General features: G+C 42.7%; 1 protein-coding gene across 1 annotated transcript in view; it reads left to right on the forward strand.

Annotated features, from left to right (window-relative positions):
• LOC137885351 (alpha-1,6-mannosylglycoprotein 6-beta-N-acetylglucosaminyltransferase B-like) overlaps positions 1-20,012 on the forward strand; it is a 106,968-nt gene that overhangs the window by 33,528 nt on the left and 53,428 nt on the right. Inside the window, exons 3-7 of the mRNA XM_068727576.1 lie at positions 2,224-2,374; positions 10,797-10,906; positions 14,122-14,198; positions 14,595-14,774; positions 18,738-18,902. Of these exons, the coding sequence (XP_068583677.1) occupies positions 2,224-2,374; positions 10,797-10,906; positions 14,122-14,198; positions 14,595-14,774; positions 18,738-18,902 (683 nt within the window). The remainder of the gene's footprint in view (positions 1-2,223; positions 2,375-10,796; positions 10,907-14,121; positions 14,199-14,594; positions 14,775-18,737; positions 18,903-20,012) is intronic.

Genomic DNA, 20,012 nt, shown 5'->3' on the forward strand with positions numbered 1-20,012 from the left:
TGATATTAAAATGCATCCACAGTGTACACACGGAAATTAGATTTCTATTACCAAAACACAGATTATCAAGCATTCCATTCCCTCTGTTTTTGCAGTCTTGAACACCTCATTTATTGGCTTGTGTACCATCAGCCAACATCCATTTGCATTTTAGTCTTTTCACTTCCTGCATTTGTGTTCACCTACTAATTGAATTTGCATATATACATATCTATAAATCTAGCATTTTGATTGCCTGTCAGCGGCTCTCAACATGGCGGCGGCTGAGCAGCTAACAGTTCTAACAGCGCAAACAACGGCAACAGTGCTGACGGAGTTAAAAGTGTTGACCTGAAGGGGAAACGGATGGTGGGCAATACGCTTCCACGAAGACAACGGCAGCGGTCGGGACGGCGTTATAAGCGTATGAGCGCAGTGCAGAGCCGTTAGCCGGGAGCTAGCCAGTGAGGCCCGCTCACATGCAGTTAAAGGCATGCGCAGCAAGCCCAGCTGTCCTTAGATTCTATTTCATATGTTGCCGAGACAAAAACAGACAGAAATCTCTGATGTGAAATAATCAAATCTGTTAAAGACGGTCTGTTCATGTGAGACCCCATCATTTAGAGTATGTAACAGCCAAGCATGTTGTCAATGATGTTTTCCCTTCATTCTCATGTCCAACAGAAACCGGTGTACAGGAAACAGTGAACTGTAGCAAGATGAACAATAACAATGCTAAAGAAAGGTTTTATATCCAGTTATTGAGATGGGTCACTCTGGTGACAAAATTACTTTCATACTGTGTCTTTATACAGTATATGTGCTGGAGGAGGGATAAAAAAGAATAAACCGAACACTTCTCTTGTAAAAAAAAAGAGTCTTGCTCAAAGGAAGTCGCTATTCGCCACTTCCTGAGCCACAATGTTCTGTCCCGCTCATTTTCACCAGCGATTGTCACTTCGTCAGATTCTCCCGTTGCTTATTTACTGTGAGGACTTAAAAATGATGAGTTAGACGTATGTGGGAGAGATGTGTTCTGCCAAAGACATTAAATGAGGAAGCTTTCCCTCTGTGTGTCCACCTTTCAGCCATCTCCCTCGTCCCGGGCCATTATTACTGAATTCACAGACACCCTGACCCCGGAGCAATTATCCTAATGAGGTCTTGTAGACCTGTTATCCAGTGAGAGTATATTCCACCAACCTCCCTCACTGTCTGCACGTATGTGTTAAGACTCACTTTTCATTTCTGGTGGTGAATGATGTATTTATCTCCCTCCACACACACACACACACACACACACACACACACACACACACACACACACACACACACCTACGTACACAGCCCTCTCTGCTGTGCTGGGTGAAAGAAAATAAAGCTAATGGCTATCCCACTGACACGGACGGAAAGAGAGAGGCATGAAGAAAAATAAAGAGCTCAGTGTAATTAGGTCCTGCTTTTCATAACTCATAGTCTTGCTGGAAGTTATTCTCTTATCAAAGGGTATCAAAGGATATAAAGGTAAGCCCGTATTCAGGGCATCAGACTCCAGGTTGTGTGGTCAGGCCTGAACAAAAGCCGCTTTACAACGAGAGATCAGAATGCAGCACTGGGCAAGGTGCGCCGCCGTAGGCAGAGGAAATGAGAGATCGAGTATCAGAGATACGGGTTAAAGACGGAGATCACACTGTTGACTTGTGGACTTGAAGATGAGGAATTATAGACAGGCTCAAGTGAAGACAAGCTGCTCTCATGAGGTCACACACTGGATGTGGCAGTTTACATTTGACATTTTTAATTGAAAAAAGACAACAAAAATCTGGGATATTGACGAGAACCGATTCAATCCTGAGGGAGGTTTGAGAAATTACAGCCAGACTCTGAGTTTATTTCATTTCAGAGGAACTGTCCATTTATTTGTATTCATGAAATGTCTTGAGCCGCCAGAACATAGGTAGTCAGTACAGAGGGAAAATGAATTGCGAGCGTTTTCCCACAAACCTAATTGAGGATTTTTGCATCGTTTGGCATCTCTTTGGATCTGCATTACAGTGAAGTGCACAGAGACAGTTGTCCAAAACAAGAGCGCGGCCAACAATCAACTGCGGCATGGCGCGCCAGAAGAGCTGCAGGCTTTGTGATTAATGTGCATGCTGTTCCGCTAGTTTGCTATGTGCTCCGCCGTCCAGCTTTTCATTCATCTGCCGTCCCTCCTCCCGTGTTTGTGTCTCCGCTCTGCAGTGCTGGGAGGCGTAGAGTCCCGTGGTGTGCTGAGGAAGATCAGTGACATGCTGGAGGTGATTCTAAAGAGGATGGACAGCCTGTCCAAACTGGACAACACCACCACCACTGACGCACGGCGCCTGGATGAGCTCAGCTCTGCTATCAACAGGTACGCTGACGTCCCATTTCACAGTTTATACCTGTAGTGTCTAACTGGTTTTGGTAATCACCAAAATTCTATTTACATTCATCAGTCTCCGCAGATGTAACAGGTTATAGTGAGACTAAGCCCAAAATTAGACGAGGGAATACAATAATAAGTTTGTTTAACTTTTTTTCAACTAACATATACACATCACATCACTTGTTTTCCCCACCTTAATGCTCTCACTTAAGGCATTTTTTTTTCAGGCAAACAATTTGCATGTTATGTTTTCATGAGCACTTTCACACAAATATCACGCTGCGAAAAAGTGACTTTCTTTCTAAACAAAGTTTTCCTGAGATTTCACGTCGCGGATAAAGGCATTGTCCAATCAGGTTGTGCGGAATGGGTTGAGACATCAGCAACATGACAGGCCAACAATGGAGGTGTGTCACTGTGTTATTGGTGAGATGTGATATTCCCTCTAAAAAAACACCAAATCATAAAAATTCACTTGAATTCAGATTCCCTTACTTTAAGCAAAGCTGTAGTATTTAGTGGTAAATACAATCATCGGAGACAACATGCATAATATGTCTGTAATAGTGTCGGCATTGTTCTGTCCCCTTACAAATGGAAAAGCATAATATAGACACAGAGAGATAACGCTTCTATGATCAGGTGTTCTTTGCTCGGCTTGGATACAGACAGGGAGCAGCTGGTGGAGCTTTGTAAGATTACTTATCCTTTATGGCATGAAATACTATAACGCCACCATCATATTTGATATATATTCCTTCTGCACATCACCTCTCTTTATGTCTGCTGTAGTCATGTCCTCTATCTCCTCTTTTCTCTTTACTCCTTGGCTCATTTTATTTCGCTCTGATCTTCCCACTCAATTTTTTTCCCCCTCTTACCGTCTCTTGTGGAAATTGCTGCCTATTACCTTAAAATCACTGCCGCAAACAGACGAGTCTTGTATGACCTCGCCGCGGCTGCTTTTATCAAACGGCTCTTCTGATCGCCCCGTTTTGTACCAAAACATCCAATTTGTCTTTCTCTGTCGAACGTTCCCTCCGTTCATACTCCACTTTCTCCACTTTGGTTTTCAAACGGACTGACTAAACTCGGCGCAGGTCAGGAGGGGTGATGTGATGCACACTGACAGAAATCCCCCCACACTTCTTCGAACCTTGTTAAACGATCCCGGATAAGCGCTCAGGTTCAGATCGGTGCGGCGGCACCGGAGCGGAAGGATGGAGCGATTAATACGGTCTGGCGTTGGTGTTAACTGCAATCAATGTCTAGTAATGGGCTGTTTAATGTGGCGGGAGCCGTTTAACTCTGAGGGCAAGACTGGGGAGAAGTGTCCTGTTAAAGGAGTCTACTGTCAGGGACTCGAAGCAGGACGGTACATGCATGTGTTACTGTAGCGGAAATCAATTTCTAGTTATTGCCTTGAAGGGGGCAGTCTGGATGGATTGAGGACTACTGAGTATGGGTAGTGATCTGTTTGCCCTTAGTGACAATGCTGTCAGCCTACAACATTGATAAATACCAGACAGAGATAATGCACCGTCTCTTTAATTACGTTGAAAATCTACTTACTAGGATGCGACTATTACATGGTCATAATATTTCAACATAAGAGGCACAATATACTGGATGTTATTCCTAAACAAACCACAACAGTGATTATTGTTTTTACATTAACGTCCAGAAATACCGGCGGAATGGACAGAAGTTAGAGATGGGAAAGGGTCTCCAATTGACAAAGGTTGCAGTGGCCTTAACGACTTTAATTTTCATATTCAATGAATAGCTCTGCATGTTTTAATAGCAGAATTGGTCTTGCGGGGGTGAAATATAGCGTGAACGATGGAAATAGAATCCTATTAGGGTTTAGTTGGGGAGCCTGAGTGGCACAGTGGGAGCTACCAATGCAGAGACCAAGGCTTAATCCCCAGCAACAGAGCCTCCAGCTTGGCTAAACGCCCCATTACACACAACTGGCATTCAACCTATTACCCACATCTGTAGCAGAGATTGCATTGCTGATTTAGTTACTTTAAAGTTAAGGTCCATTTTTCACAAAACTTTCATCTTTATATCATCTTTATTTGCCACTAAGATTATTACATTATTTGTAAAATGTTATATTTCCATAAGCTGCAACGTTCCTTTTCTCTACAACTGTAAACATGACTAAATGAAAGGACAAAGCAACATGGACAACTGTTTTGGTTGTTATAGAATCTGTGATCACACCTGAAACGCCTCCATTCAGCTGATTTTCACAACTGTTTCGCTTTGTTTACATTCTCATGCAGTGGGATGATGAATTATTTTCCCTGCTACTGTTAGATCGAGCTTTGAAAACAGCAACACGTGGCATCTAAAATTGCGTTTGTACAAATTGATGCGAGCCATGATGGGTTATAAACATGAAACCCCCCCACAGAGACCAGACATCATTCAGCGAGCCAAGGCAAACGTCCTACACCAAGTTCACGTTCCTTTGATTAGCGCTTCCACGAGCTCCCCTTGAAAGTCGTTTACTTTTCGACAGCAGCGCTCTGTGAACAAAACGAAATCACAAAATCAGAACGAAACAAAAAAAGAAAAAAAAAAATCAATTTTATTTTTCTGAGTACAGTGTTGTTGGGTCTGGGCTGAATGGATCCTAAGAGCGAAGCAGCTTAAAAGTTTTAATTCAGGCAGCCAAAATGAAAAGGATATCGACTCAGGAGACCTGTGGCCGCAAACAAACACGCCCACACACACTCACACGTTTTGTATTGATGGTGTTCCTTTGATAGCTCCCTGCTGTAGAAGGAGAATAATATGTGTTTCATGAGTGTGTGTGTGTGTGTGTGTGTGTGTCTGTGTGTGTGTGTGTGTGTCTGTGTGTGTGTCTGTGTGTGTGTCTGTGTATTAGTTCACTAGAAGTAACACTTGTTAAAACCAGTCTGGGCGTGAGACCAAGGCACAGACCCCTGACCGAGGACATAGCCCGCAGGATTAATGGCCACACACACACACAGACACACAGACACACACACACACACACACACACACACACACACACAGACACAGGGACAACCAAAGTCTCTCTTCACTCCAATGATTTTCCATTCCATCACTCGTTTCCCCTCTCGTCCTGTTTCTGTCTCCTTCTCTCCACATTTACTCTCTCTCTCTCTCTCTCTCTCTCTCTCTCTCTCTCTCTCTCTCTCTCTGCCTTCCCTTTACTCACCTTGCTCCTCATCTTCCTCTACAGGTAGATACTACACACAGAGTGAGAGAGGGCGTGTGAGAAAAATGAGTGACGTGGTAAAGTGTGATTTTGGCCAGCGGCGAGAGGGGCAAATGGGAGGAGAGAGCTTTATAAAAACATATCCCAAATCCAGGCCAGTCAGGCACGCATTCACAGAAAGATACACACACACACACACACACACACACACACACACACACACACACTGGGCGGGAGTCTCATCTCTGTTTGAGCTTCATTGGTCGTGACACACTCCCGTGTAGCGGCGAATGGGACTTGATGTCTGAGGCCCCAGCCTGTGATTCGCCCACGGGGCAGCCACTCGTTAGAGCAGAAAATGGAGGAAGGGAGGGGAGCCTGAAAAAAAATGAGAGAGAGAGGGGGGGGGGGATGCAGAGTTGTTTCACTCCATTTTGCTGTGCAGCGGATGAGAGGGGAGATTGGTAAGTCTCCCCTGAGGCGCTCGCTCTCTGAAGATCACTGCCCTGGCTCGGCTTTACCTATTTCTCCTCCTTCAGCACCCATCCAAGCTACGTCAGCGGCAACCTTTATTCCAGGCGGCCTTCTTTTCCACAGCACTCAAGTCACTGTCATACTGCACTTTTGCTGGAAGTAGGCAACAAAGCAAAGGGGACACTTAAAGTGTAACTTCACACCCCCAGAGTCCACCCGCTGCATCATTTTTAAAATAAAATAAAATGGGCAAAAGGCCCAAGAGATGAAACCACGCCCACTCCTGTATGTCGCAAGCCTCGACCCGGCCTCGACAAACATGACCGCTTGGAAAATTGTGATTGCCGCCGCTGGCCACCAGGCCGCTGTTCTGCTCATTTTCTGCATGCACTGTAACATTAGCATGAAAGCATGGTGGAATTAACAAGCTAACTTTAGCCAGCTGCAAAAAAATGAGAAAATTGAAAGAACTTTAACTTCATATTCTTGTCACAGAGTGGGAAGCATTCATTTCCAGTCCACAGAAAGGAGAGGACAGGCTTCTGCTGTGCTGCGATTGGAATGCTACGCAGTGGTTACTGAAAAAGTAAAAAATGATACACGCTGTAGAGAGGCGAGGATTAGAGGCCGTTAACATTATTTTATTTCATGACATAGATTAGTCCAAAACGGTCGAATAATACTATCTCAGTATTGGTCTTGAAGAGTCTGTCTGATTTAAAACAGCAGATGCCGTTGTGAGCCATTTTCAACCATGAAATGCAGATTTTTATACATCTGGTAAGAAATGTCAATATTAACACCAGCATCGATGCGTTTCATCACAGTTCGGTCACATCATTTAGTTTATCTTCAAACGAATTTAAGTGAATATGTTTAAGTGTGCAGCTGCTCTTTAAATTCTAAATAATGCTGTCGTAGGTCTCCCGTCTCATGAAATCGCAGATTTGGTGAGTGAGCGTCTGTGTGCATTCATGCACGTGTGTTGGCCTTTGTGAGCGTGTGGAACGTAAGCGGTGGAGTGTGATGCTTTAACACCACGCCACGGGGGGGAATAAGTCAGGACGGTGGCAAAAAAACGCACAAACCGACATGCCGACGCCTCGTCACATGCATCTCTTGCCCTAGACAGCTTTGGCTGATGGGATGCTGTCAGAACTGTCCTCTTTCCCTTAAGAGGATGAGCTCATTAGATCGAGAGGGAGGGAGGGATGGAGAAAGAAGGAGAGCGTGCAAACACGTTTTTTTTTTTGCATCCTTAGAAATTCTCCCTGTAGTTATCATTGATTTTCTCTTACCACCTCCCTCTCAGCTTCCTCCCTTCAGAGCGTTTCTACTTCTGCCCGGCATCCGTCAGTGGATTTCATCTTGCCGTCTCTGCTCCCCCCTTTACTTTCCTCTCGTTTTGTCTCCTCTTTGCTCGTCCTCATTTCTGTTTTGTTCCCCTCATTTGTAAAAGAGCCAACTGTCTACAGTCATCAAAAGGGAGGAAGCTTCATTGCAAGTAGCACGCAACTGTGGGCCATCAAATATGTATATCCTTGTATTCTTTGATCATAATCATCGTTTAATGTTTCAGTCAAGCTGTTTTGTTGGCTTCCAGGCTCAGAGGATCTCTTTATTTTATTATTTCTTATCATATCCCCCCCCCCCCCCCCCCCCGGTGCTCTGTTTGCTGTGGAGGGTTGATCTCCTCCTCTTTATTTTTCCGCCTGCTTTTTTTTTCCAGTTTTCCTCAACTCTTACGTGTCTCTTGTCTCTTTTCCTCGTCCCCCTTGGATCTCATTGTGCTCTCTGTTCCGTCTCAGCCTTTCATACATTTCTCTGTCCTTCGCCTCTCCCAGTATGACTTCTCTCTGTGTTCATCTCTGGGGATGAGTTCACATTGTAGCAGACGTTGGAGGTGAGATTAGCAGGTCACGTCTCAAACTGCAAAGTCACAATGAACCCCCCCCCACAAAGAGAGCTGTACAGTAACAGGGGTTACTCCGCTGACCGAGCAAAGGCTTTTGTCCTTTAGGCCAAACACATTGCAACTTTTAGGTATCACAGTAGCAGTAATTCTCTACAGCTGGGAACGTGTGAAATGCTCCATGTAATAAGGATTTTAATATCATTTTACAGCCTAATATAATGCTGGCTCTCATTATAAGACAATATAAGGTAATAACTTTCACTAACGCGTATGCTGTATTTGCTTCCCTCCCACGCAATGGGGGGAGTGAAATTATAATTAGTTCTGTCAGATGCTTTTATTGAGATAACTCTGTTTCAGGGTGCTTTCACACTGAGCTGAAAAATAACTTAAACAATCCTACAAATCGAAAGTCGAGAGGTGGAATTATGCCGTCACATATCTCTTCCTGGTATGAAAATGCAAGGTCACTTATGGAAAACCCTGGATGGTTTGTAGACGAGCATGAAGAGACGGGGATGATGGTCAGCACCTCCAAATCATGGCCATTCTACTCTGCGGGGGAAAACAGTGGATTGCCCTCCTTCGGGTTTAGAGAGAGTCCCCAAGTGAAGCGAGCTCAAGTATTTTAGTGTTATGTAAGATCGACAGGCGATGCATCAGCAGTAATGAGGGCGCCGCATTGGACTGTTGTGATGTAAAGCGAAGCCTCTATGCAAATCTCTTGATTTACTGGTCGAATGTATTTGCAGAGTGCCCGGGTCTTTTACGTTAAAGGGGGTCAGTTAAGACGCTCTTCTGTGGAGGTATTCTGGGAATGTCCAATCGTCCGAAGGAATATGTATCACATGTGGCGCTGGGATCTCACCGGAAGAGCCGGAGGACATGGCTAGGGAGAAAGACGTTTTGTCTGCCACAGACCTGCATCAGTGCAAGTCTCATTTTGCTTTGATTATCACTTTATTTTTCCCCAAAGGGTAATTGGTTGTGCAGCAGTAAAAAAAAAGAAACACAGGATAAAAACATGCAGGACATAAAAACATCATATACATACAAAGTAGAAACTGAAAGTTGAAGTTAATAAGTAAAATTATGAATAAAGATATGAAATACTGAATACTATTTACACTGGGAATTTAGATCCCGAATGGATGGTATTCATTGGCCTGGGGTTGGAAATGCCTTCATTGCCTTTGTGCACGCGACAGCCTAGGCCAGAGGCGTTATGTTTGTCAGGTTGTCCGTCCATCCGTCATTCTCAGTAAACGCCTGTTGGTTATTTTTTCAAAATGTGTGGACAAACGTCCATTTGCCCTCATTGGGAATTTAATGGTCAAAGGTCACTGTGACCTCACAGGCCAATTCATATAGTAATTATGACAATTTCACACAAATGGATAAACTGATCAAGCGATGTAATTTTGGGCAGACATGGATGTAAATTGCAACCTCACTGATTGGCGGGGGCATACAACCGCGAGGCAGTAGTTGTAGTTTTTTGTATTTTACTTTTGCCTTACAGGAGTCTAAATGAACAAAGGCTGTATCATTTTCCTAAAAGGAAATGAAATCCATGATCCACTAATGTGTGATGGGCAGGCTGACATACAGAGATAATGTACATGTCTACATTTTATGCAACAGAAATACTCAATATTACGTCAAAATTTCACATTTCAAATTGCAAATGGTGTTGTTTTGGAGACAGTCGTTGCCCCCCGAATTATACATGCACTAGAGGATAAGGACATCTTTTGTTGTAGTGAACATCTTAAACTGAATGCAAACACACTTAACGATGCTTCCTAGTGATACTTACAAACCTGTTAATGAAGCGTGGAGACTCCCTGTGACTTTGATGGCTGCTTCCTTTTTTTGTTTAAACTTTGTAAAGCAGCAAACTTACTTTCCTCCCATTATTCCCTCGGCCCTTTGACTTTTTCATGCAGCTGCTGTTGGCATTTAGAAAACTTAAGCCGTGTATTCCATCCTCACTCACACACACACACACACACACACACACACACACACACACACAATCAATAATTCTGATCATCATCACTGATGATTTGCTGTTATGCTGTGTTTCGTCTTCTGACTTTAATGAGGGTTAATACCATCCTCTGATGAGACAAAACAGAGAAACAGGAAGGCATACTCAGACACACACACACACACACACACACACACACACACACACACATACACACACAGACACACAGTCACAATCTACGCTGAAATCAAGTCATTTGAAGGGACGTAATGTGCACAGCCGTATGGACATGTGCGGATACGCAGCTTTGGCTTTGTGTGATGTGCAATCATGCAGTCAGATGCTTCGGAAATATGCAGAACTACAATGAGTGCGCACACACGGACACAAACAACCAACACATACACACACATTTCCCAGCCATCTTATTATGTGAACGGGAAGTCTCTCGCCCTGCAGAGGAAGTGGTATTAACAGCGCAGGTCTTTTTCTATTTCACGCTCCAACCAAGTGTCTAACAATTTGCATCTCCCACTAACACTTCTACATCTGTCGAGATGTAAAAAGGGAAGGTAGGGGAAGCAGAGAAGGAGAGGCAAGGGAGGGGAAGGGAGAGAAAGAAAAAAAAAGCGAAAAGTGGAGACAACAATGAGACGCAGCTAAAAGGTGGGAATAAGTGACGAGTTCGACTTTTTAGCTAAATTGAGTTTCCATTATGTGACAACAGTGCAAGGGTCCCTCTCATTTCTGCACGCCTTTGTCCCCCCTTCACTCTACGGTTGTGTGTTGTTGTGTGTGTGCGCAGGTTTCAACCAGCCGGCCTGGTGGAGAGGATCCAAGCTATCGCTCAGAATGTCTCCAACATGGCCACCAGGGTGGAGCAAATACTGCAAAACAGCATGTTGCAAGGAAGAGGTACGGTACCAATCATCATCATCATCATCATCATCATCATCATCATCATCGGTGCGAAATGCCTTTACCACCTCACTTTACTTTACATTATGTATACATAAGACATGATTTAGGAAGCATAACGTTTGAAAAAAGAAGCGAGTGTCATGACTGCGTGACTCTAAGGCGGTGTAAGACATACATAGAGCATCTAATCTGACAGACTCTGTGTGCTATAGATCAGCACTAAACACATTAAAAGCAACATGCAACACAAAATGACAAAGTCCGCACATGGCAGACACCGAATATTAGTGACAGCATAAACAGTATGGTATTAGCAATAAACAGTTCACAATACTACACAGCACCAACCTGAAGTGCTTACACAAGTACACACATCTGGAATAAGAAAGTAATATTAGCAATTGCCCCAAAACAGCGAAGAATGAAACACAATACTAACTACTACTACTTGAAAGTGAGGTACAACTAGTGCAATGCTGTGCATTGTGTACCGTAAACTTAAGAACATCACCGCAAAGGACAAAGTTACATTAAGTGTTATTCTTCAGCAATGTTGTAACTTGAAGCGCAGCTGGACTCATGCACAGCTGTCAGCTTGTGTTGGAGCTAAACTTCTATTGTTGCTGTTACTCCCAACAGAATAGAAGAGAATACAAAGTAGAGTGTGTAAGAGGGACACACATGTAATTTAATTTGTAGCTAGCTAATAGCTAAGACTCGCCCAGTTGCGTCCATCGTTGGCTCGTTCTCTGTAACCACTGTGTAGCATTAGAATAAGCCTATTCCCTCTTTTCTGTGGACTTGAAATTAAGCTATCAGCACATTACAAAACCTGGTTAGCAGTGTTAATGTCTAATTATCTGGTGATAGCAATGTGCTTTCCCACGCTGTGACAAGAATGTGTGGATGAAGCATTACGTTTTATTAGGTTTTTTTTATCCCATTTTACTCATTTAGCTGCTAGCTTGTTAGCTAGCTGGCTTGCTAATTCCACCATGCGTCCATGCTACAGTTACAGAACATAAAATGCACTTCATGAACTGCTGGGCTTTGTCTATGTTACTTTAGCCAAACTTTACTGTTGTTAATTTACCTTTCATGATAGGGGCTATTTATAACACAATATGGAGAATTCAAAAACGTTGCACTAAAATGTCAAGATTTCGACCTGAATCCATAAACAACACTAAATAGCTGGGATGACTTTTGTAGGCCAACCCTTGAAGATAGCATCGCACTGGTTCCCTAAAAAAAAGTAGACATTTTGGACTCTGTAAACCCATATACATTGGCTTTCAGCTGCGAAAACTGGTTTGGGGTTTAGTTACTCTTTAAGGTTATCAAAAACATCAACCCAAAAACATTCTGAAAACACTGAGTTCAGAGAGTTAAACCTTTTGTAGCATTTATTTTCTAGCTCAACATAAGTTAAAACCAGGAAAGCTTACAGCTAGATAGCAGATTGATTTCATTTTTTATGAAAGTAAGACGGATAAATGTGAGTAGTCCAGTCATCTCAGCAGCACTGTTCTGTTTTACATGTGGGACACTGTGGTCATCTCTGTATGTCTCATCATTGCTTTATTGCTTCCATCCAACCCCCCCGTTGTTTTCTCTTGTCTTGCTCTTGCACATTTTTTAATCAAAACCTAAGTTTTGCACACAGAAATAATACAGCCCACATTATGATCATTCTTTCCTCCTTATTCTCCTCCCTCACTTTTTCTCTTGAGGGTAATTGTCCAACTCTTTACATGAGAATAAATGAGCGTTACATCTCCTTTTGTTTTTCCCCACTGCATCTGCAGGGACGACGGCACACGGCAAAATGAAAACACTGCTGCTTTCTCTAATCACAGATGAATTGAAACACTGCCGGCAGACTTTATTATCATACGGCTCAGTGGCGGTTTATTTATCTCGTGGTCAGGCATGTGCAAAAGGGAACGACAGGAGAGAGAGAGAGAGAGAGAGAGAGAGAGAGAGAGAGAGAGAGAGAGAGAGAGAGAGAAGAGGACGTGATTAGAATATCCTTCCCCTCAAGCACTGACGAGGCTTTTATTTTCTGTCTTGCAGGGACAGCAGTCAAGTTTTTATCTAGTTAGTTGACCACGTTTCCAATTGTTCCTACCGCGGTTGCTATTGTAATCATATTTGAAAGCGGTGTGTGTCTCAGTGTGTGTGTGTGTGTGTGTGTGTGTGTGTGTGTTTGCAGTCGATTGGAGAGAAGCCCCGGGGAAGACTTATGTGGAGAAATGTCTCTTTTTCATTAGGCAAATGGAAACGAACAGAACCTAAGAGAGAAGGCAAATGTGTTGGCCCAGAGAGAGAGAAAAAAAAAAGGGGAGGGGGGAGGGGGATTGAAAGACAGAAAAACAATGAAAAATTGAACCTGGATTTGTTTTCTTTTTGAACGACATAATTTCAGTCCCCTCTATCTCTGTCACTCTCTTCCCTTTTTTTCCTCACATCGGCAGCAGAGGAGCAGTTAACTAAGTCAGTGGAGCAATTAATGCAGTGAGTGTAGCCTAAGTGAGCAGACGGATTTGCGAGCGTAACCCTAGGATGGTTGGCAGCAGTGGGAGGACGGGGCGTGTGTGTGTGTGTGTGTGTGTGTGTGTGTGTGTGTGTGTGTGTGTGTGTGTCAGGCCCCGTGAATAGTGTGCACTGCAGTAGAGCAGACACGAATGCGATGTTGCGAAAGGGGAAACCGCGGGGATTTATGGGCACCGACGGCGCATATGGCATACGCTCGAAGCAATGATGTTAATGATGATGGAGGAAGCGAGGATCGCCATAAAAATGTTCACAGGCGAGTGCAACAAAGCCGTTAATGTACACTGTAACCTGGCGGTTCTGAGGGGTTGAGCCTGTGGGTCAGACGAGGTCATGTCTGCAGTCACTTTGTGAAAATGATTTGATTAAAGAAGAAAAACGTGCATTTCTTTTAAAGAGCCTTTGACGTGCACCATATGCTGCTAAACGAGCGGATGGATGATTTTTCACTGGTTGCTTGCTGTTGGAATAGTTATTTCAAATAATATTAAAAGCCGACTGACTTAAGAGAGCTAAGCCTAGACTAATTGTGATTGTGGGTGAAGCAAAACATCTCACTCACAGGAGTTATATATGGATTTTTCATTTAGCTTGATATTTAAAAAACGTGTTTTATTACCAATGTTTAAATTTCACTCACTGTGTCTTTTCAGCAGTGAGAGACGGGACGTCAAGCCAGTGTGAAGTACCACGAGACCCCCGCTTTCCTGAGTGCCCTGGGAAAGTAGATGTGAGTGTCCATCTGTTATTTTGAGGCATGGTGGTACAGCAAGTGCTATTAACAGGGATGTGACAACCAAAATAAAGTTTTAAGACACATGCTCGACCTATTTTACCTCTGAGAATTGCTACTTTTGCTAAAAAAAAAAAATTTGCTAAAACTATCCTTTTAGTGGGAGGTGTCACATGGCGTGATGAGGAAAGACACAATAGAGACAAATTTAAGGTAATTAGAGCAAAAATAGCTGTAAATATAATATAGTTATGTAGCTTTTTTTCTTGCTGAGTTTTGCATTTTCCTTGCAGTACAGTAGTAAATCCTCCGTACACATCCCTGGGGATTTGTAACCACTGTTAAAGAAAATAGTTTATAATCCCTTTATATGATTTTATTGGTACCGTCCAGTGGATGCGTGCACGTTGGACATCGGACCCCTGCTACGCCTTCTACGGCGTGGACGGTTCAGACTGCTCCTTCCTTGTCTACCTCAGCGAGGTGGAATGGTTCTGCCCCCCGCTGGCCTGGAGGAACCACAGCAGCCCCCCTACCCAGTATGTACTGCAGCCAAAGGCCCCCAAGAGACAGGTGAGAGGAACAAATCTGTCAGACAGACATACAGGTATATTGAGGAACGCACATGCACAGTTAGGGCCGGGTCTCTTAAACTCATACCGAAGTTGTTAGCACTGTTGGAGCCGTGTGAATGGGTTGTATCACTTGTGGTGATTGACTGTGAGCAACAACCAAACAAACAGTCATTTTTTGTCTAGATCTAGGTAAGGATCAAATGCAATCGTACTTGGTACAGGATTATTTTGGACCGATACCCAGCCCTATACACAGTGGGTGAAGGCTACCGGTTGACAGTAAAGATGTACAGTAAATACACAAGTGATTTTGCTTGGCTCACCACCTCAACGTAGCAACTAACAATACCGCTTACATTTACTACGAAAGCAGCAGCTAGCAACTACTTACATAGGCCACATAAACACAGCTTAACGCCATAAACAACGCCTATTACTGTAATGTTATGACCACAAGTTAATCATTTAAACCTACTCAGCGGTAGCATCTTTCAGGGGAAATAATACAAACTGTATTTAGTCCTGTTTAAATATAATGTTGGATCTGTTGCCAAGACAGCGGAGGACCTGCTGCTCTGTTAGCAGAATATTGGTCTCTCCATCTGTGGCTATTACTTTCACGGACACCTCACCTTTCATCTCCGTTTGATGAAAAATGCCACATAAAATATACTAACTAGCTCAGACTTTCCAAGCGTGCTCAGTTAACAGAGGTTATGTGGAAATACTACAGTCATGCAAATCAATGGGGAATCAAGGCAACAGTTCCTTTAGGTTTAATACAATACTGTGAGTTTAGAAATGAGGGCTGATTATTAGCAGTAGCCTTTGTTGTATTTCACCCTGTTCATAGTTTTCTCATTTAGCTGTCATGTATTTAAGAAAGAATGTAACTACTGTCCTCTTTAGGCCACTGGTGATGATTTGTGGATGCTGCATTGACTGTGGAAGTTTTTCCAGTGCATTCTGGGTTTTAAAAAACAGTACAGGTTTTTCATTGTAGACCAACCAAATGAGTAGTGTGAAGTAAAAGAAACAATCATGACATGAATAAAACATGTTACCATCATGTAGAATCTTGCCCTTCTTAGAAACCCCTTTTGTTACACTTTCCTGTGCTGTTGGCGCCTAAATAAACCTCTGTTCAGTAATCAGTGACCTTAAATGTTAATTTTCTTGCTTCATGTTTTTTTAGAGAAATGGAAACTCTAATCTTTAGTCCTGTAAAAGATGGACTGTAAAGTCGAGGGAGTAGAGAACAGAGTGAGGAAAAGAAAAGACTTTTTGTCGAAGCAATGTTGTTTTTATTTAGCCGCTGGAATTGACAAATACGACATTTTTGTAAAAAAAATGTTTTTTTTATCAAATACCATCAGAAAATATTTTTCTCACTCTATTATTAGTCCCAAATTGTTGCCTTCTTTTTTTATTTCCAGCTTTCGGGAGCCTGCGATAACAAGAAAGACAGAAAATGACAAATGAAGAGAGCGATGAATGGGGGTCATTAAGTTGTCATTCACATGTCCACAGTACCAATCAAAAGAGGGAGAATAGGAGTGCTAACAGTCCTTCTGTTCAAAAGACTTCAGTAATCGGAGCAGTCTGCCCTCATCACTACATAAAAGTTAACCTTCATCTGACCCTCTCTGCTAATTAAAACCGGCCTGATCCTCCTCATCGTTTTCCTCCACCCTCTATTTTCCTCAACATTGACTTTGAAATTGTGGAATAATACTTGAATTAAAGTATGCGCGATACGGATAACCAAAAAGCGATAAGATAACAGGTAATTTCACATTTATGCATTTTAGAAAGAAGTCCATAAGCTATGTACTCCTGTATGACAACTTTAAAGGTGAATACCGCCACCTGCTGAATCGGACCACGTAGAAGCAATTCAACGACATATTATTGGCCGATATTTTATCGACAACAATTTAATTGTCTGAATAATACATAATAATTAACATTTTCCATTATCGGCCACTAATTTATCGGCCTGATATATATCGCGCATCCCTCCTTGAAACAGACAAACTAATCAACACTAGTGTGAGCATTATGTAGGGTCACACCCACAAAAACGTACTCACACCTAGTAATATGTATATCTCTTACTATCATAATTTGAGCAGTGAAAGTCATAACATTTTAATTCCCTTTGCTGGCTTTTATAAAGGAAAGGAAAATATACTTTGTTCCTCACCATAAGTACAAGTGAAGGTGTCTTCTGGGCCTTCACAGCGATCATTTAATGAACATCCACATTAAATGGATTAAGGAAAGTGGAAATAGAAAGGAAATAGTTCCCAGTTACAGTGTGGTCAGCTTTCTACAGTGTGTTTGGGAACGCGGCGCAATCACGAAAGTTGTTATTAAAGTGATATGTGCACACTATGTACTTGTGTGTATGGGTTAACCTCGCTTTTTTGCACTTTATTTTTGGCAGCAGTGAATTTTTCAGGAGGTATTGCAAAATGTCACTGTAAATGAAGACTGATATCTCCATCTTACCCTGTGACCCAAATTACTGGACTGCGGATTACAGTCTTCCTGTATCTCGCACACAAACAAGGCTGAGCCAAGGTTGTTCTCAGAGGAGAACAGCATTGAGTGTTTAGAGCATTAGTTAGAAAATGCATGCTGTTGTAACTTTTCTTTGACAGGGGAAACTAAAGCCAGCCTCTAAATACTGTAGTAAAACAAATGGCTAAGTGAACGCGGTTCTCTGAGGATTCTGTCATACGTAAAATATTAACGCTGACAGGGAAAATACTGCATCATGTTGCAAAATAGTTTGTTCTTTAAAAATAAAAGCTATCAGTGCGTGTTTCCCTGCATTTGCAGAGAATACAGAATTACCAACACACAAGTTGAAGGTTTATATGCACAGGTTACATCCACTGGTGTTCTTAAACCCGAACATGACACACATCTTTTATTTTCTTTTACTTGCTGTGCAGTGTGTTGTAAAACTAGGGTGGATAATGTATTTTGGAAACATTTTTGTTATATTGTTTGACATTTTCTTTACATCCCGACAGCAATCAATAAATCTCTGTTGAAAAAAAGAAAAACAATCCGGTATCCCTGGCTGTCGCAGGTCTGTGATTAGCCTGTTGGGACAAATTACACGATCGGACGCACTCTTTGTGTGTCTCCGGAGTCTTCAACAATCTGCTAGCTAATGAACCAACAATAGCCATGTTGGTTGTTTACGTACATTATGATATATTGTGGAGGTAGTGGCTTTGGAGGGAGCCATGAAGGGAGGGGCTGCCGACTTAGCGACTTTCGCGCTACATTTAGCAACCTTTGGAGCTAATTCTGCTGCTACTTTCATTGGAAAAGAGCTGGCATCACTGGGGTGGGTTGTTCTGTTGGATACTTTTTTTAATCCAATTTACTCTTGCTGGTCTTCTACCTACCCGAGCTAGTCAATAAAAGATGAAAGTCAAACTCTACAGCCATGCTAATGGCTAAAGAAAACCAATGACATTCTGTACTGATGATGGCACTAGATGTGAAACATCAGATAATCAAAAAAGCCAATGGATGTCTGCACCAAATCACAGGGTAACCCATCCAGCAGTTATCGAGACGTTTCACTCTGAACCAAGAATGTCCACCTGCTGGTGGCGGTGGAAGAAAAGTCAGGGGTTCATCAAATTCAATGGGATTTATCCACTGGGAACCACAGATATCTGCAGCCACATTTTATTGGAATCCATCCTGTAGCTGTTGACATATTTCAGTCTGGACCAAAGTGGTGGACCCACTGACACTGCCATACCTAGAGTTAGGCCACTAGTGTAGCTAAAAGCTTGAGATTAACAGCCATAGTGCTGCTGAAAAAGTTTCAATCAACTGTGGAACTCTTTCTGCCTGATTACTACTTTCTCACGCTTTCTCTTCACTTCTTTCCATCCCTCATTTCACTTTCAATCCATTACCTTCCCAGGCTGCCTTCCGCACTGACCTCTCTGTGCTGCTGGACCAGGTCGGGGCAGGGAAGGAGTCCCTCAGCTTCATGAAGCGCCGAATCCGCCGCCTCGCCCAGCAGTGGGCGACGGCCGCCAACCGCCTGGATGCCACGCTGGAGCAACGATGGAGGGACCAGAAGAAGGTGAGAAAAAAAAAGGGCGATCAATTGATGATAGAGGAAGTGTTTATTCTTTCAGATGTGATCAGAAACTTTAATGCAAAGTGCAGCTGAGAAAGACTTTGCGATAAGAAAGAGGTCGAGAGCTTGAAGGGTGTGACACCAATGCACAACAGTGATAGTCTATTTCAAAAAAGCTACAGCAACAAAAGCACAGTAAAGTAGGTAGCAGTACAAGACTCAAAGAGATCTATACATGTCTAACAGTTAAATGGAGGGTTCAAGGTTAGCTAAAAGCATTTGAATTCAAAGATCCAAGGGATGGCAAGCACTGTTTTCCACTCAAGCAGATGGGAATAAAAGGCCTTTTTCAGATGCGTCTTGAGGGTTCTCACTTCGAATGGTGGTAGGAGTAAAATAATAGAGGAGGTAATGATAGGTTGTCATCCATTACACTCTGAATTTTTCTTCCGGAACTAACTGGTGTCTTTATTTAACTGTTCAAAGATAGTTCTCAAAGCTGCATACTTTAAAATACGAATGTATCGTGTTATCATACTGTTAGATTGTTGAACCTCATTTTGGTTGTCGCCGAAGCTTTGCAGCATGGACTTCTTCCTGCTGGTTTAGCCATGTGTGCCAGGGGCTTAGTGTGGGAGATGCCGGAATAGATGAGAGAGAGGGTTTAAAAGGTGAGAAATGATGATTACAAACTATTGGGATTATGATGAAATGACGAGCGTGCGCCAGAGCCGGAGTGAGAAGAATATGATTTAAAACAAATGATGGACAAGAGGTGGATAAATGGTAGTGGGGAAGGTATTTTAGAATATGGATTAGGAAATGATCGATGGAGGTGGATGGAGTGTCACGAGGTGTGTAAGGAACAAAAGACTTGAAGGCCGAGGTGCCTGTGGATGCTGGGTTTTTCATTAAAAATTTGGTTAAAGATATGAAAATAAGGGAGAAGTTTAAAGGCTTCTCTAAATGTCAACGAAAGCAATATGGAATAAAAACTTTGGAAGTCTTCAAAAACGTATTTTCCGCATGTAATCTTTCACTACACGAGCCTAATACTTACCTATTACATTTTTCACCCTGCTCCAAGTAGGCTCATAATCCCTTCATTAAGAA

Source organism: Cebidichthys violaceus, unplaced genomic scaffold (genome assembly GCF_023349555.1).
Source record: "Cebidichthys violaceus isolate CVI_PGR_0920_01 unplaced genomic scaffold, fCebVio1.0.p SCAF_4, whole genome shotgun sequence".
Classification (NCBI taxonomy): Eukaryota; Metazoa; Chordata; class Actinopteri; order Perciformes; family Stichaeidae; genus Cebidichthys; species Cebidichthys violaceus.